Source organism: Barbatula barbatula (assembly GCF_947034865.1).
Source record: "Barbatula barbatula genome assembly, chromosome: 3".
Taxonomy (NCBI): domain Eukaryota; kingdom Metazoa; phylum Chordata; class Actinopteri; order Cypriniformes; family Nemacheilidae; genus Barbatula; species Barbatula barbatula.
This window is the reverse complement of record NC_136764.1, coordinates 30,729,419-30,745,512: the sequence shown is the minus strand read 5'-3', so window position 1 is coordinate 30,745,512 and position 16,094 is coordinate 30,729,419. Positions and strand designations below refer to the sequence as shown.

The following is a 16,094-nucleotide window of genomic DNA, read 5'->3' as shown; positions in this document are numbered from 1 at the left end:
CTCTGCAGTTCGAAAGTCTTTTGCTGTTGATGATGCGATGTCATAACCTTCACAGAAACATGGCTACACAGCGACATACCAGATAACGATATTGAGTTAGCGGGTTACAACATACACCGGGCAGATAGAACAGCAGAGGAATCCGGTAAGACAAGAGGAGGTGGAGTGTGCACTTACGTCAACAAAGCTTGGTGCACAAACTCTGTTATTGTCGGGAGACACTGCTCGGCTTATATTCCACAGACTGCATTGATTGTTGCGGGAGATTTTAATCACTCTAACATAAAGAAAGTGCTCCCTAAATTTCACCAGCATGTTTCCTGCCACACAAGAGGAAACAAAACTTTGGATCATGTCTATACAAACATGGCTGAAGCTAACGCCGCGACCCCCTCCCCCATCTGGGTCAATCTGATCACCTTTCTTTGTTCCTCACCCCCAAGTATTCACCTCTCATTAATCGTGTGAAGCCATCAGTGAAGACCATCAAGGTGTGGCCTGCGGGGGCAGACTTCACACTCCAGGAAAGGTTTCTACACACAGACTGGAGTATGTTTGCTTCTCAGGCCACCAGTGGCTCTCACACAGACTTAGGCAGCTACACCTCCTCTGTATTGGACTACATCAATACCACCATTGATAGTGTCACAATTAAGAAGCAGATCACCACGTACCCCAATCAGAAGCCATGGATGAACAAGGAAGTGCGCCTCCTGTTAAAAGCACGCAACATTGCCTTCAGATCAGGTGATGCTCAGGCCTATAGTACTTCTAGGGAAAATCTGAAGAGGGGCATCAAAAAGGCCAAGCACTACTACAAGTTGAAGTTAGAGGAGCATTTTTCCAATTCTAACCCTCGACGCATGTGGCAGGGCATCCAGGCCATCAGTGACTACAAACCCAACCACTCCACCCCTATAGCCACTTATGACATCTTCCTGAACGAGCCTAATGACTTTTATGCTCGCTTTGAGAGAGACAATAAGGAAACCGCTACCAAGCTCAAACCCTCATCTGACCACCCGATCATCACACTAAACTCCACAGAGGTTTACACTGCACTAAGCCAGATCAAAGCGCGCAAGGCTTCTGGCCCAGACAGCACCCTGGTCGCGTACTCAGGGCATGTGCGGAGCAGCTCGCTGGGGTCTTCACGGATATCTTCAACCTGTCCCTCGCCCAAGCAGCGGTTCCAGCATGTTTCAAATCCACCTCAATTGTGCCCGTTCCGAAACATTCCAGCCCGAAGTGCCTGAACGACTACCGCCCTGTAGCACTCACACCCATTGGCCATTGTTATGAAGTGCTTTGAGCGGCTGGCCCGGCACACCTAAAATACTCTCTACCATCCACACTGGACCCATACCAATTTGCCTACCGTAGCAATAGGAGCACAGATGATGCAGTGTCCATGGCGCTGAATGAGCAAACGAAAGACAACTGTAGTAGAGAAGAAATGCAACTATATTAAGCCATTGGACTTTATGATCGAAGTCCTCTCAACCTTATATTGTATTGACCATCAATGATGGGATGTATTTGCACAATGCAAATAATTTACACAGCTGGTTCGTCATCAGCAATTACATAACCCGTCCTATTATCTCGAGAGCAAGCCCTATAAATATTGAAATCACCTTATCTTCACCAACTATACATTTGTAGCAGCATCATGCCAGAGACCGATCATGACAAATGACAGCTTCTCCTGGCACTGCGCCTGTCCACATAGCTTCAAGCAGCCCTGGCAGCATGAGTACACTCTTGCTAGCAGCTCTTACACACATTAAGCCCTCCACTCTTCCCTCCATCAACCCCTCCTTGTTCCATGGCCTGCAGCCCCGCTTTCGAGTTCTAGTGTGAGGCTGCCTCTGCTGATGGCACGGGCCCAGGTGCTCTTCATTTTATCCCTCCCCCATGATTTCCTCCTTGCTCAGTCCCGGGAGCTGACTCAAGCGTGAGGCTGCCTCTCCAGCGGCTGTCTTTTCTTCTCCACACTCTCTTTTCCATGCTCTTCAATCGCTCTGTAGCCGCCCACGCTGATGCCCATCCCAAAAGCAAATGGATTCCAGCTTTTTCAGCTCTGGAACCACCTACCATCGCCAGCAGTGTCAGGGCCCAGATTTTAGCAGGTGCGGATTCAGATAATTTATCTCTCCTATCTCCAATTTCATATCCGTCCGCAGATCGCCAAGTCGAATGCGGTGATCTTCATAAAATACACACCCGTCCATCACACCTTTTCCAGATTACGGCAACCGCTCAGACACCCGTTTCTGGTTCCAGAAACACCTGTGACGAGTCTCCCCTAGTGCAATCAGCGTCGCCATGGGAACAGAGGAGATTAGAGCGGCGCACCTGCCGCTCGTTAACAGCTGCAGCTCATCGGAGTCGCTATAAAAAGGGGAAACGCCAAAGCAAAGGTGAGCAAGCTCTACACAGACGCTACACTAATGTCTGTGTATAAGCAACACTAATGTCTGCTGTCTTTCTTTTGCTTTCTCATGCTCAAGGTACGGCCGACTAACGCGAAGACGCTGTATCCCAAACCTTACCAGACGCAACCCGGAGACTTCGTGGGACGAATCTGGGACTGAAAGCCGTGGCCTGGAACAACCTGTTTCCCCGTTGTTTTCCTCTGTTCCCCACAGACACTTTCAATAAAAGTACCCTCCGGGGTTGTGTTTCGCATTTCCCTGTACGTGTCGTTACTTTGCTCGCCACACACCTTAAATCTGTTTTGCTCCAATCAGGTATGCCAGCTGATTACTTTTCTAGCCATTCTATTAGAATTGGAGCAGGAAACTGAGCAGATCAAAAAGGCCTCTCCCAACAACAAATTCCAGCACTCGGCCGCTGGTCGTCATATGCCTTCAAAAGCTACATTCGGTCAGACCACTCTCACATTACAGAAGCACCCCGAACACCACCACAGCAGTGCCCTCTGCCGCAGAAGCCTTTATCTCTATTTCCACTACATTAATCCCCCTTGCCGCTGCGGTTCCCACTCTTGCAAGAGCCTCTGTATCTCCAATTCCTCACCATCAGCTCATTTTCTGTACCTCAGCATAATGTGGGACACTCTGGGTGTTGTGATCAGGGGTGGAAGAACCCAAGTGCAGGCAGCGCTGATGAATGGGTCAACAAGACTTAATAAAACAAACAGCCACGATGGGGAAAACACTGACAAAACTAAATACAAAACAGAAAAACAAACACTTCCCACAAGGGGGAAAAACAAAGACTAACAAAGGAGATAACAATGGGCAGGTGTGGTTAGAGAGATAAAGGTGTAAAGCAATACTAGGAATGAGAGGGCGGGGCCTATGACGAGACAGAAGAGAACGCATATTATGTCCTGATTGACAATAATATGTTTCTCCCCACACAAAACATGTGGGTCTGTCATGATTCTACCACTAGACCAGAAAATCAAGACAAGAGAATGCAGAATCATGACAATGTGTTGGGGCAAATACTGAGCTCGGAGCCCTCCTTCTGGGACAGCACGCCAAATACACTTACCGTCATTCCCGCTTATTTACTTGCTAAGGCAAACTTGTTAAATGACTACAAAGCTTTGTTCACTGTTTCATTACAAAGTTATTCTCCAGCATGAAGATTTTGTTCTCCCGCTCGAAGCATAGGGAAACTTTATCAGCCCCATGTGTTTTAAGGTGTTTTTTCAAATATTTAATGACAGGAAAAGTCTTTGGACGGAGACAACAGGCTAGAGTAAGTACATACGATCTCTATGAATTTTCAAGTGAAAATATAACCCTTATTACATCGTAGAAGAGTTTTCTCGGACGAAATCACGAAAGATAACTCTCAACAACTTTTTAATTGAGCTAAATGCTTTGGTTAGTGCTTTTGTAGAGCATGGACTGAAAAAAGCTTATGTGATACACATATATGAAATGGGAATTATGCAAGGAACATGAGAAGTTTGTTAGATGTCGAGTACTGCAGAATATATTAATAAACTAGTTTGTGGAGTGAAGGTAAATATTATGTGCACTGCAAACAACACATTACTGCTACCGTCGATCATTCAAACTGGTAAAAAGTGATTTAGTTACGGGGACACAGAGTAATGCTGTATGGATTATTGACAAAGCTGAAAAATACAAGTAAAATTCCCCTGTCCCTGGCATGCTGCCATTATCCTTGAACCAAGCAAATTAGTTTGGTTGGACTTTGTAACACTGAGCAACTTTAATGCAGAAAACAAACTGTTTTCTTTGTGCGTATTGGTTACTTTGTTCATGTGCAGTGAGGCTAAAAGAATAAGTAACAGTATAATTGTAAGTAGATTGTTTTATTTGTGATTGTCTCAAGGCCAGTAGCACATTAACACAAGCAGAACCGAAAATTATAGGGAATGGAGGTTATTTATGAAGGTTCAGTTTTTCGTGTTGATTTACTGGTGTCGGCCCGCTGCACTGTGGAGTAAGACGCAGATGTTCCGCTGTAACGTACTGCTGCTTTGCGTTTCTTTTCTTTTGTGTCCAGTGTTTGGGTGAAGGTGAAGCCTCACAGAGACGAACACAGGTAGAAATCCCACAGAAGAGAGCGTCATCAGACTGTGAGGAGCTCTCAGAACTAACGTCTGACAACATATCTCCAGATCCTAGATCAGTACTCATGAGTTTCAGGTCCAGTGAATGAGGGCCAACATTACAGTGGTGAATGGCAACATCTACTCTTGGACTGCAGAGATCCTCTGAACTCTTCTTCAATTTACATTCATGTGTATTCTGCAAGAAATCAAATTCTGAACGTGAAAACAGATTGGATCTGTTAATGAGTTTGACCGTAATGAGATTTGTCCACAGTGAGCTAGCCCAATGCAACCGGTGCGCGCATGTGTATGATAAAACTGAATTTGCTTTGTAATGGGGAAGGTTATGAAAGTTGATGCATTTTGAATGAACTAAAAAGAAAGTAGCGCTGAACTTCCAAACAAGAATGTGAACACATTAACTTCATCTCATGAGCTGCGGTCATATAATTAACGTGATTGTCAAACTCACACATGAATGATCACTGTTATACATTATAAATATATAATGCATACTGTAATAAACTTTATTTTTTGTTTACTATGACAAATTGTAGAAAACAGTTTTATTTTACAGTACTGTAGCATATAGTTCTGTACTACTCTACATAAAGTATGGTATTCTGCACTATAGTAAATTGATCAACTTTTAGAAAATAAATGACTTATAATATTTACTATAGAACAGTATCTAGGATCCTGCAGTATATTTTCACGAGGAAAAAATAAACTACTAAAGTGTAGAAAAAAACAGAATACACAGAATTCAGAAAAATGAAAAACTGGATTTATATATAGGGAAAAATATATATAGTATTTCATAGGTGTGTGGTCGCTTCTCTTCTCACGGCTGCATCCACCTCACCTTCTCTTCTTCAAACGTTCGAGAAGGTCAATATCTCAGATTTATTCATGTACCGAATTGTTAATACAAATTCAGAGAGATTTCAGTACAATTAGGACCAAATTCATAATCTGAGTGTTAATAATCTGAGCCTGCCCGAAGGCCTCCCAGTTCTTACTAAACTGTCACGATTACTATCTTATAATTTTGAAGACATTAAAAAACACAAAATTGTAATTATGCAAAATATAACAGCACATAAAAGCATTATAAAATAAAAACATGCAGTGTACCTTTATACTAACTGGAGATTGAACCTGACTGTTAGTTTCTTCAACACCTGCTGAAACAACAATACATGTTAAAACTGTTGTTTTCTGCTGTTTCAGCTTAGTTATGAGTGAGAGAAAGAGAGAGAGAGAGAGAGAGAGAGAGAGAGAGAGAGAGAGGAGTGAGCAGCAGAAATCTCAACTGCAGTAATTTTTAAGAAGTGGGTGAGAGAAAAGAATCATTGCTTGAGATGTGCATGAATTCTTGGTTTCTTTAGAGAGCTTTCTGTTTTTTTTGTTTTGTTTTCATGTTTCTAGTATTCAAGGTCATGCATGTTTGACACACTCCAGTATAAGAGTGTTGCATCTGTGTTGCAGTAGAAACTTGTGTTAACAGAAATTCAGCATAAAGCCAAACACACAACTGCCTGAGCTGTTAAAAGTACATGAGCTGATGTTGTCCTGAAACTCACCTGTAGAAAACTGGAATGATGACAGTGTAAGTGGGTCTGAGGCTCTGCGTCTCACAATCACATTGTCATAACAAGCACAAACGTTTCTGTAAAAAAAAAATCACCATGCAACATTTGATTAACAAACTGCTTCAGAATGAAACTCTAGGAGCAATAATGGTGGAAAATAAATGTCAGAGGGCAAAGAGAAACAATCAAGAAGACGGTTTATTTTCGCACACGAATTGGTTTTGTAGGTGTTTGTCGTGACAAATCAGTTTACAGTTTAAAACACATTTTATTCAGGTAAGTAGAATTCATTTAGATTTGGTCTTGGAGGAAAAACTCTGGTTCTAGCTCTGCAGCAGTAGCAGAGTAGTTTTACTTCAGCTAAAAGTTCAGGGCATAACAACGGATACATACGGCTGCTACTAGCGAGAGGAAGATCCCATGTAGCAGGTCTAGCAAGGTAGGATGTTCACAGTGTATCCAATAGGAATGCAAAATCCACTGGCTCAAGGGGACCCTCCGCCGAAAAATGAAAATTCTGTCATGAATTACACTCAAGTCGTTTGTCAACCCAAGGACCTCTGGTAATCTTTAGAACACAAATGAAGATAATTTTGAAGAGATCCGGGAGCAAATAAACAAAAATACAGACTATATTCAACTATTGTCAGCACTACGCACCTGACCACGGATGCTATCGTGAACACGTGTTGGAAATTAACACTGAAGTCAGGAATATAGTTGAATATAGACAGTATTTTGTGGTTGTTTGCGCACAAAACGTATCCTGACATGGACTATTTCAACAATGTCTTTACTCAATTTGAAGTTTGGTTACATTGATGTCTATGGAGGAGTCAGAAAGCTCTCGGACCACATTAAAACTATCTCCATTTGGCCTAGTCTAACCCTTATGGTTAGAGAGTTGGGCTTGTGATCAGAAGGTTGCTGGTTCAAATCTCAGTGCCAGCAGGTCATGACTGAAGTGCCCTTGAGGATGGCACCTTAGCCCTGATTGCTCTTCAGTAATGTGCCACTGTATAAAAAGTCGCTTTGTATAAAAGAGTCTGCCAAATGAATAAATGTAAATGTAACTTGATTATTTATTCATTTGTCTTCCTTTATATAGCAAATCTGCGATATTTTGCCTTTTTCATGGTTTTTGTAGTCGCTGTGACTTTCGTCAAAACATTCTGTCTGTTCTGACACAAACGACAGTAACTCTCGACATCCATTCTCTCACAACCGCTTTCTGAGCTTTCGCGCCACCTTCAAGGGGTATAGGCGCGTGACGTAAAATGCCTGATTCTTATTGGACAATCTGTTTCTTTGCCTTCGAATGGGGAACGATTCGTCGCACTAGTTTGCAAAAAACTTTGCATTTTTGCATCGCGGATATTCGCGATCTATATGAAAGGCTTCATAAGAATCTATTGTTTATTGTTCTAAAACGTTATCGCGAGCTAACCGAATATTCACAGGCAATCTGAACGGGACTTAAAAGCCGCACTGTCGGAGCTTGACGGGCGTGACAGCTTGCTTCCCACGTTTGCGGGCGTCTTAGAATCAACTCAGCCAACTATAATGTCCAGCAAAACATCAGAATAGATTGTGTGGTGTGTAATGCAGAATGTTCAGCAGTCTATCCCCGGTGAAACTGGTTGTATATAGAACAGTACAAACAGTACAAAAAATATAGAACAGTACAAACTAACAAAAACAGTAACACAACTGGAGAGCTCCACACTGAGGCAGCCTTTTGTAAAAAAAAATAAAGAAATCCCAAATTAATTTTTTTCTGTTTAAATATTTCTGGATTCTGTGTTTTCCGTGCTTTACTATTCAATATTAATATATTTGCCCACATGAAAAAATACTTCAGTTATTACAGTATTCACTTATAAACTATAAAGAACCCGCAGTAGATACTGTCACACTTTGCTGCGGGAATTAAGAGTCTCGCCACAGAGGAATACAGTTCCTTCTTTTAAATGAGGAAACATCAGCAAAGAACGCAGTACAAAAATCCACACACAGGGATCCACAAGAACATAAACTAAATCACAGGGTATGGCACTACAGTAGCGATACGCATAGACAACTGATAACTAGACCAGACAGTGAACAAAGGGCGAGTGAGAGTTTATGTGTCCATGGGGTTAAGGTTCAGGTGGAGTGTAATCATGGGCCTCAGGTGCGGGTGTAATCAAAGATGGTGTCCAGTGCAATGGGGTGATGGGAAATGAAGTCCATGAAATTAAAGGTCCACTGAAAGGAAGTCCACAAATGAAAGTGTGGTGAGGAAGATGGGATGAGAGCCGTGAGGCGGGGCCGGTGGCGTGAGTGATAAGTGCAATCAGCTGTACGCGCACCGGTTCCGCATCATTCACGGAGGAGATCGGGTGCTTAAAAGGACGACCGGCAGGACTGTTGACGAGAGAGGATCAGGCCCGGACATTGTGTTAAGTTTGTGTTTATTTTATGGCCGGCAGTCGACCGTGAGGTGGCTGCCGGTCTTTACTTCCGTGTTTATTGTTTGTTTAATTAAAGTTTTATTGTTCAAATGTTCGAAACATTTCAGACATTAAACTTATAAAAGTTCTCATCCATCATAGTCCTGTTGTTCACCGCGTCTCACAGGAGAAACTGCTACATTTGATTACTGTCTGACGTTTGTCATAAGAACAACTCCAACTTTTTTAAAACATCTCTTTATCGCTGCTCAAGTGTTCTTTTTAAAACACCAATTACGCCACTGTAAAATAATAAGCCTCTTTCACAAGAGTGAGAAACTACCTCACCGCAGGGTAAAGCAAGTTCCCCTACAGATTGTAATAGATGTGCTTGTGTCATTTAAAGGTACTTCATTGATCTGTACTGTCTTTTTTGTGACTTAAATAAACATTAATCATAAAAATTAAAAAGTTTATCTGTTTTGTGCAGACTGCTAATAGTTTATACACCCTAGCTCGTGTGTTATTCAAACTTTATAAGAAATTACTTTTAAATACTGGTAAACATAGAGTGTAACCCGTTAATATTTGTTACATTTTACATTTAGTCATTTAGCAGACACTTTTATCCAAAGCGACTTACAAAGAGTTTGGGGAGCAATAAGCGATATGTAATACAAAGAGCAATAGTACAATAGGTGCTAATACAAAGTTACTAGTTTCAACAAAAGCTAGACCGCTACCTGTTCAGAGAAGAGTGTTAGTGTACGTTTTTTTTCATTTGTTTGTCAAGTATTCGCCGAAGAGGTGTGTTTTAAGTTTTTTGAAGTTGTGAGAGATATGGTTGACCGGACCGCATTGGGAAGAATGTTCCACCAGGAAGGAGTTGTGAAGGAGAATGAGCGTGAAAGGGATTTAGTGCCCTTATGAGAAGGCATTACAAGGCGCCGCTCGTTTGCTGAACGCAGGGTTCTTGATGGAGTGTAGTAGGGTGTGAAGGTTCTTGATGGGGTGTAGGAGTGTAGTAGGGTGTGAAGGTTCTTGATGGGGTGCAGGAGTGTAGTAGGGTGTGAAAGTATGCCGGCGCAGATCCAGTGATAGTCCTGTATGCAAACATCAGTGACATGAATCTGATACGGGTGTTCAACCGGTAGCCAGTGGAGAGAGATGAAAAGGGGTGTCACATGAGCATGTTACTAAATAAGATATCATAAACTGGTAAGGTAACGTTTCTTTTTTATTGTAATTAAAATTAGATTCTTTGTTCTTAATACCAAATTTAAAATGTTAAAACTTAAATTGTGAAAATGTAATAAATATAGAACTTAAAAAATTAACCAAGGTTAAGAATACGTATAACATTGCGCTCTAACAAATGTTAATAAATTAGACCTTATTATTAAATCAAGTTTCAAGTATGAATTTATTTATAAAGCACATTTAAAAACAGCAACCAGGGCTGACCAAAGTGCTGAACAATACATGCGATAATACTGCGCAGATACTCCGGAATATCCCAGGTAGGATTCGGAGAGCAGGGTTGAGATCCTGCCACAGAATTTTTTAACTCCGGGTTGCATGTGGCCACAAAAAAGTCTCGAATATCCAAAAGTAACTGGCGATCATAAGCCAGAAATGAGAAGCAATTTGATGCAGATACAAACACAAGTATTACACAAAATAGCAGAGACATCAGACGGCATGCCACATACATCGGCGCCATCTTGCAAATGCTTACCATAAACACCTGTACTGTCCTTCACCAACCTTTTAAAATCTTTAGCAAAGACTCTTGGCGTTTTATTCGATAGTACTAAACAAGTCGCCAACAATTGTAAAATTGCATTTTTCCATCTTAAAAATATATCTAAACTACGTCATATGATGTCACAATCAAATGCAGAGAAGCTTATTCATGCCTTTATGACATCAATACTAAATTACTGTAATGCACTAATGGGTGGTTGCCCTGCAGGCCTATTAAAAAAACTCCAAATGATCCAAAATGCGGCAGCTCGAGTTCTTACACGTACAAAAAAGTATGAGCATACTTTAAACTCTTGCTTATTACCTATAAAGCCCTGCATGGTTTAGCTCCTCACTACTTGAGTGAACTTCCCTCAAATTACAGTCCTTCCTGCGCACTTCGCTCTCAGGCGTCTGGTCAGTTGGTAAAACCTAGAATTTCAAAATCAAGTGCAGGCGGCAGATTCTTTTTCTATCTAGTGCCTAAACTTTGGGTCTTCCCTGCACTGACCGGGAGGCAGACACACTGTCAGTTTAAATCTAGACTAAAGATTTATCTTTTTAATCTGTCACGAATGACGCCTAATATTTCAGACATGTTCTTTGATAATGACAATTTTCTCACATCCTACAGGCACGGTTTTCAAGAATGCAAAGAATGTATTTTTTAATCCATATTTGAAATGCGAAGACAAAGAGTGAAACATTTTCATTGCATTATGTTTGAGTGTTATAGATTTTGTGTACTGATGTGTAATTGGGTCATTGGATAGCTTTAAGTCACATGACCGTTGTGTGTTGTGGTATCCTCACCTGTCAGGACAGTAAGATGTCTCCAACTCAACTGTAGAAACCTCAGCCAACATCTGAAGGTGATTTAAACAAATCAGAATTACAAGAACCACACAAAGCACCAGGCACAAAACGATGTAGCTCTGCCGGTCAGAAACCTGTAAAACACACAAATCCAAACTATCATCCTGTAATGATGTCAAATGAGAGAAATCCTGCGGTGATGTTATGGATACTTGTGTCTGTAGTTGACTCTCGTTGACAGATAAAAGAAGAACGAGTCGAGTGACATTCTCCAGCTGTGTTTGTAGTGTCTGGATTGACTCTGTCTGTTTCAGGTCCTGTAACACACGGCAGAAACAATATCACAGTCAACATGCTGTCAGTACTTTTATTTGTTGTAACCTCCGTGGCTTTCTTTGGAACCCAAACAAATATTTGTTTTCTGGAAAAGTTTGAGGGAGTTAAGAGAGTCATTAATGAGCCAGCAGTGTTTGACAATATTATAAGCCGCATTTCCACTATGGGGCCAGCAGCAGGTCCAAAGTCACCACCCGGGGCATGATTGTGCCTCGCCCAGGCATACTCAGGGCCAATGGCCAAGGTTTATTGGCTCGCCAAATACCATGGGCCAAAGTGAGCTAGTTGGAGCTTGAGGAGTGGTTGAGGTGAAATGCAGAGATTATCCGAGTCAGAGGAACTGCCAAATAGATGCGCAAAACGAAGACTGAACTCAAAAGGAAGAATTACCAGCACTGATGTAAACTTTTTTCGCAAATCAAAACATACTCTGCTGTTATCTTTAAGGTTACCGGACAGTTATAAAAAGAGACAAAAAATTGCAATGATGACACTGTTTAATGATTGTCACCTTTAGTTAAAGGTTGTTGTTATCAGAGAGTTATTGGTATTTACAGCTATTACTGATGGGCATTTTAATAGCTATCTGACAGACTCTTTTGTTTTTCTGTGATGTCCACCCGCTGAATTCTTCTGCGACTAAAATGTTGTATTATTAAACGTCTTGTTTCTCCATCAGGGAACCGAGGCTCCATCCATAACCGAGACGTTCCCTTTCTGTCGGTCTCTCAACACAGTGTCTAGACTCACAGAATGGGGTTCCTGTCGGAAACGCCGCCGTGCTGCGCCGCATCACGATTTCCAGTGGAACGACAGTGACCAGCCTAGGCGAGTCTTGAATGAGCACTGGAGAAGCGCCTTCATCATTAGCGAGAAAGATCAGGTTCTCCCGGGGCTCGAATGGGGCCTTTCCCAGGCCCACCAGGACCATGTTAAGGTTCCAGGAGGATATGGATAGCGGACAGGGGGGGGGGATTAGCCTGCATGGTTTAGGCTGCAAATATCTAGATCAACGGGAACCAGGAACACTTCCAATAACAACTGATGCATTTGTTGCATCAAAGAAGCTGAACAGTACTCTACTCTCAGCCATTCTTGTCTCATTGTTCCAAAGTTACTAGAGCGGGCAGGACGCAGTCCATGCCCAGACCTGACCTAACCCTGTAAAAGAAAGATTTGTCAAAATGAAAGGACAATTAAGTTACTTTCAAAAGAAAGAAAAATATATGCTATTGAAAGTTAGTACTTTCGGCAGAGAAAAGAATGTGACACGCAGACAAAGCTGACAGGAGAATGGCGCTTACGTCAGCTTTCTGTGCGTTTAGGTCTTTCATAAAAGACAAGAACTGCTCATCATCACGCAAACACTGTCAGAAGGAAACCACAAGCCCCATTCATAAATGTCTGACCTGTTCCTCTGCTATTCTTGAAGTATTCTGGAGTTTTTTGAGTGTTTGGTTAAAAGCTCTCTGCATGTCCTCCATCTGTCTCCTGTACCTGCACAGATTAAACAACGATGACACAAACTCCTTCAACACTGACAACTGGACTACACGTGTGAGACGGACCTCTGGCTCAGCTGCTCGAGGTATCGCCCGCTGAGTGACATGTTCATCTCCAGAACTTTAATGCGATTGTTGAGTCTCATGAAGATGGACTCTTTCTGACAGGAGCCGTGTGCTGGAACATCAGCAGTCGTCATCTCCAGCATGGTGACGTCATCTAATAGTTCGCTGCTCTGTGAGGCATCCAAAGCGCTGAGGGTGGGTGTCCTCTCATCTATGGACGGGTTCAGCACTGGATGATCCACCGAGGCGAGTGAAGAGAAAAGCTGCTCAAGTGTCGGGTTGGACATGTCAAGGATGGGTTTCTCCGGTGTGAGCCGGTCACCATTGTCTTCAGTGCTCTTCCACGTGAGACACTCGCTCACAGACGCAGGTTCAGCTTCAATAGGATGTGTCAGTTTGCAGGACGCTTGCAGATGATCTGAGAGCTCGAGAATGGAAGACGCGGATTCAAGTCTAGATTTGATTAGGGAGTTTTCTGGAGATTCCTCCACAATTGAGGCAAAGTTTTGTTTTGTGTTTCGAGAAGATGAGACAGGTTTCTGAACAATGGTCTGAGAGAAACAACACTGTAGAAGATACTCCTGAAGAGAGAGAGCACATGTACAGGACCCCTGAGAGACATTCACACGAGACGATTCATCTGATTCTTCATCATCTGACAGCAGACGGACAATTGGATGATCAGCTGAACTATCCTTCACATTAAGTCCATCAGACACCACAGACACAGATCTGAAAGAAGGAAACAGAGAGAAATGATGATACACAGACATAACCTTCACAGTAAACCTCAAAATGAGTCCCAGCGTGTGTGAATGTGATATTTTCTTGTAATCAGTCTGAAGTCATTGTTGATTTGTGTGAACTGCTCATCTCAGTCTGGTGAAGGACGTCACAGACACCCAACATGTGCTGAGCATTGGCTGACTTTAGTGATCACGGTCACCACAACAACCCTTCACCTTCCCTGAGCTAGTCAGGTGTCAACCCAACACGTTAATGAGATGTGTTTAACTTTGATCAAACCACTTTATCATAGTAAAGCTGTGACTTAAGGGTTCAAGTTAACATCAGCTGGAATCGTCTGCAATCTCATCTTTTCACAACACTCTGATTTACATGTCCAATGTTGAGGGTTTTAAGATACACGGGTTGCACCTCTTTACATTATGTACTACATTATATCTATTCAAGTGAGAAACCAAACATTTAGCTGCCCAATCAACCAACTTCACATACATTTGATTTCATTTGATGTGTTGAATAAGAGATGTACTGAAAGACAACTGGAGTGACATACACAACGGGTGGAGGAGGTTCTTCTGATTTATTCAAACCTTCAGTGGAACAATTCCCTACAGAAAAGATAAAAGAAACACATCATAAAACATGTGTGATAAGAACAGAAAATGATGGAGTACGAAAGGAAAAGAAGAACAAACCTCCGTCCCTGCCACCGAGGACATTAGCAGCGATGTTGTGCACCAACGTGAGAAGAACATCTGAAAACACATTTGACTTCTGCTGAGCCATGAATCATTTACATTCGCAATCATTCACACCGCTATTAAGGAGTTGTTACACATTTTAACTTTGAACCTCCTTTTTAGGTCATGACTCAATATGCACGACTGAAGAGGATCTATGGCAGGGCTGTCCAAAGTCGGTCCTGGAGGGCCGGTGTCCTGCAAAGTTTTGCTTCAACCCTTATCAAACACACCTGAACCAGCTAATCAAGGTCTCGGTAGGCAGACTAGAAACTTCAAGACAGGTTGTTGAGCCAAGTTAGAGCTAAACTCTGCAGGACACCGGCCCTCCAGGACTGACTTTGGACACCCCTGATCTATGGTAACATCAACGGTGGAACAGATGATGTTCCTTCATTACCAAGGAAGGGCCACAGTCATTCGGATAACAGCAGGGCTTTTCCCGGCACAAATTCATGCAGACAACAGACGTGCATCTGTAGGCCTACCGTACCTTTATGTGGATTATTTACTTTAATCTGAAAGCTCTGCAGATGTCTGCCAGAGAGGCGCCCTGAGCCAGTGCCCACGAAGAGGCACACAATCCAGTGCGCCAATCTGTTTGGAGACACCTCTCCCCTTCTGCTGTCACCCAAAACAGACAAAGAGTTCCTCAGAGTTCCTGACGCTCTGCGTGCGGTCCAAGCAGAGGCACAGGGTGCGTCATGGACACAACACAGTGAGGGTTGGGTCTTCTTTGGGCGACGTATTCAAGCCGGGGTCCCAGCACCACAAGAAAGTCGCCCAGACCAAACTCTAGGCACTCGTAAGACCCTCTTTATGGAAGTTAGTGCCACTAGCGTACCTTCTCTGTGTCGACCAGAGTGGACTTCGTACGACCCAGCGCATGTGCCGTCACTTCAGTGGCGGTGCAGTTCCTGTATGACGCCGGGTCGTGTCTTCCCTTGTTCAATTCAATGCCATGGCAGAGGTAGCTTGCGGCAGTAAGCTTTTGACACAAGTGCACTCTTGTCAAAGAACTAACATGCCCAGGAAGGTACCTTTGGTCGACCCGTCCAGGGGGCGGCGGTCTGCTGGTACAGATGAACCGCGACAGCCCGCCCGACCTGGGGTCGACATAACCCTTAGCTGCCCCGTTCGGGCAAGGGAGTTCATTTTGACATGAACGCGGGGGCGTAGAATACAGAAGTCATCGAGATATCATTCGGTCCGCATTAAGCTTCGCAGGTTCCAAAGAACAAAAGGTGAATGAATGGGCACGCCATCTTCCCTTCTATACTGCCGTCACAAGTTCATTGGCCTTTTGGTTCTCAAGTCAAACCCCATTCTGTCAGTCTCAAAACAACATCGAGAGACCGACAGACCGACAGAAAGTGAACTGTCAATCTGTGTTTGTATCGGGAGGTGTCACGTCTAATGGGATGTCACCTTAACTTTAGAAACCTTTGTATGTTTAGTGAAAATAACTTTAAATTCAAGTATGCCAGGACTACAGCTGAGTATTGTAAAGAGCCTCTGGGATCGAGCCTAAGGTAGGTAAATTGGACAAT

The 16,094-nt window shown here is 42.9% G+C and overlaps 1 protein-coding gene across 8 annotated transcripts in view; it reads right to left on the bottom strand.

Annotated features, from left to right (window-relative positions):
- Nucleotides 1-4,302: 4,302 nt before the first annotated feature.
- Nucleotides 4,303-16,094, bottom strand: part of LOC306891512 (SUN domain-containing ossification factor) — a 59,093-nt gene continuing 47,301 nt past the window's right edge. For 2 of the 8 annotated variants that reach the window (XM_079451851.1, XM_079451854.1), the window contains exons 15-23: nt 14,500-14,559; nt 14,358-14,412; nt 13,058-13,789; nt 12,899-12,986; nt 11,366-11,470; nt 11,151-11,287; nt 6,151-6,236; nt 5,702-5,751; nt 4,303-4,760 (exon numbers count right to left, since the gene is read on the bottom strand). In XM_079451851.1, the coding sequence (XP_079307977.1) occupies nt 4,392-4,760; nt 5,702-5,751; nt 6,151-6,236; nt 11,151-11,287; nt 11,366-11,470; nt 12,899-12,986; nt 13,058-13,789; nt 14,358-14,412; nt 14,500-14,559 (1,682 nt within the window). In that variant the 3' untranslated portion in view covers nt 4,303-4,391. Of the gene's footprint in view, nt 4,761-5,701; nt 5,752-6,150; nt 6,237-11,150; nt 11,471-12,898; nt 12,987-13,057; nt 13,790-14,357; nt 14,413-14,499; nt 14,560-16,094 lie in introns of all 8 variants that reach the window. The other 6 variants (XM_079451852.1, XM_079451853.1, XM_079451847.1 and 3 more) reach the window with 3 other exon arrangements.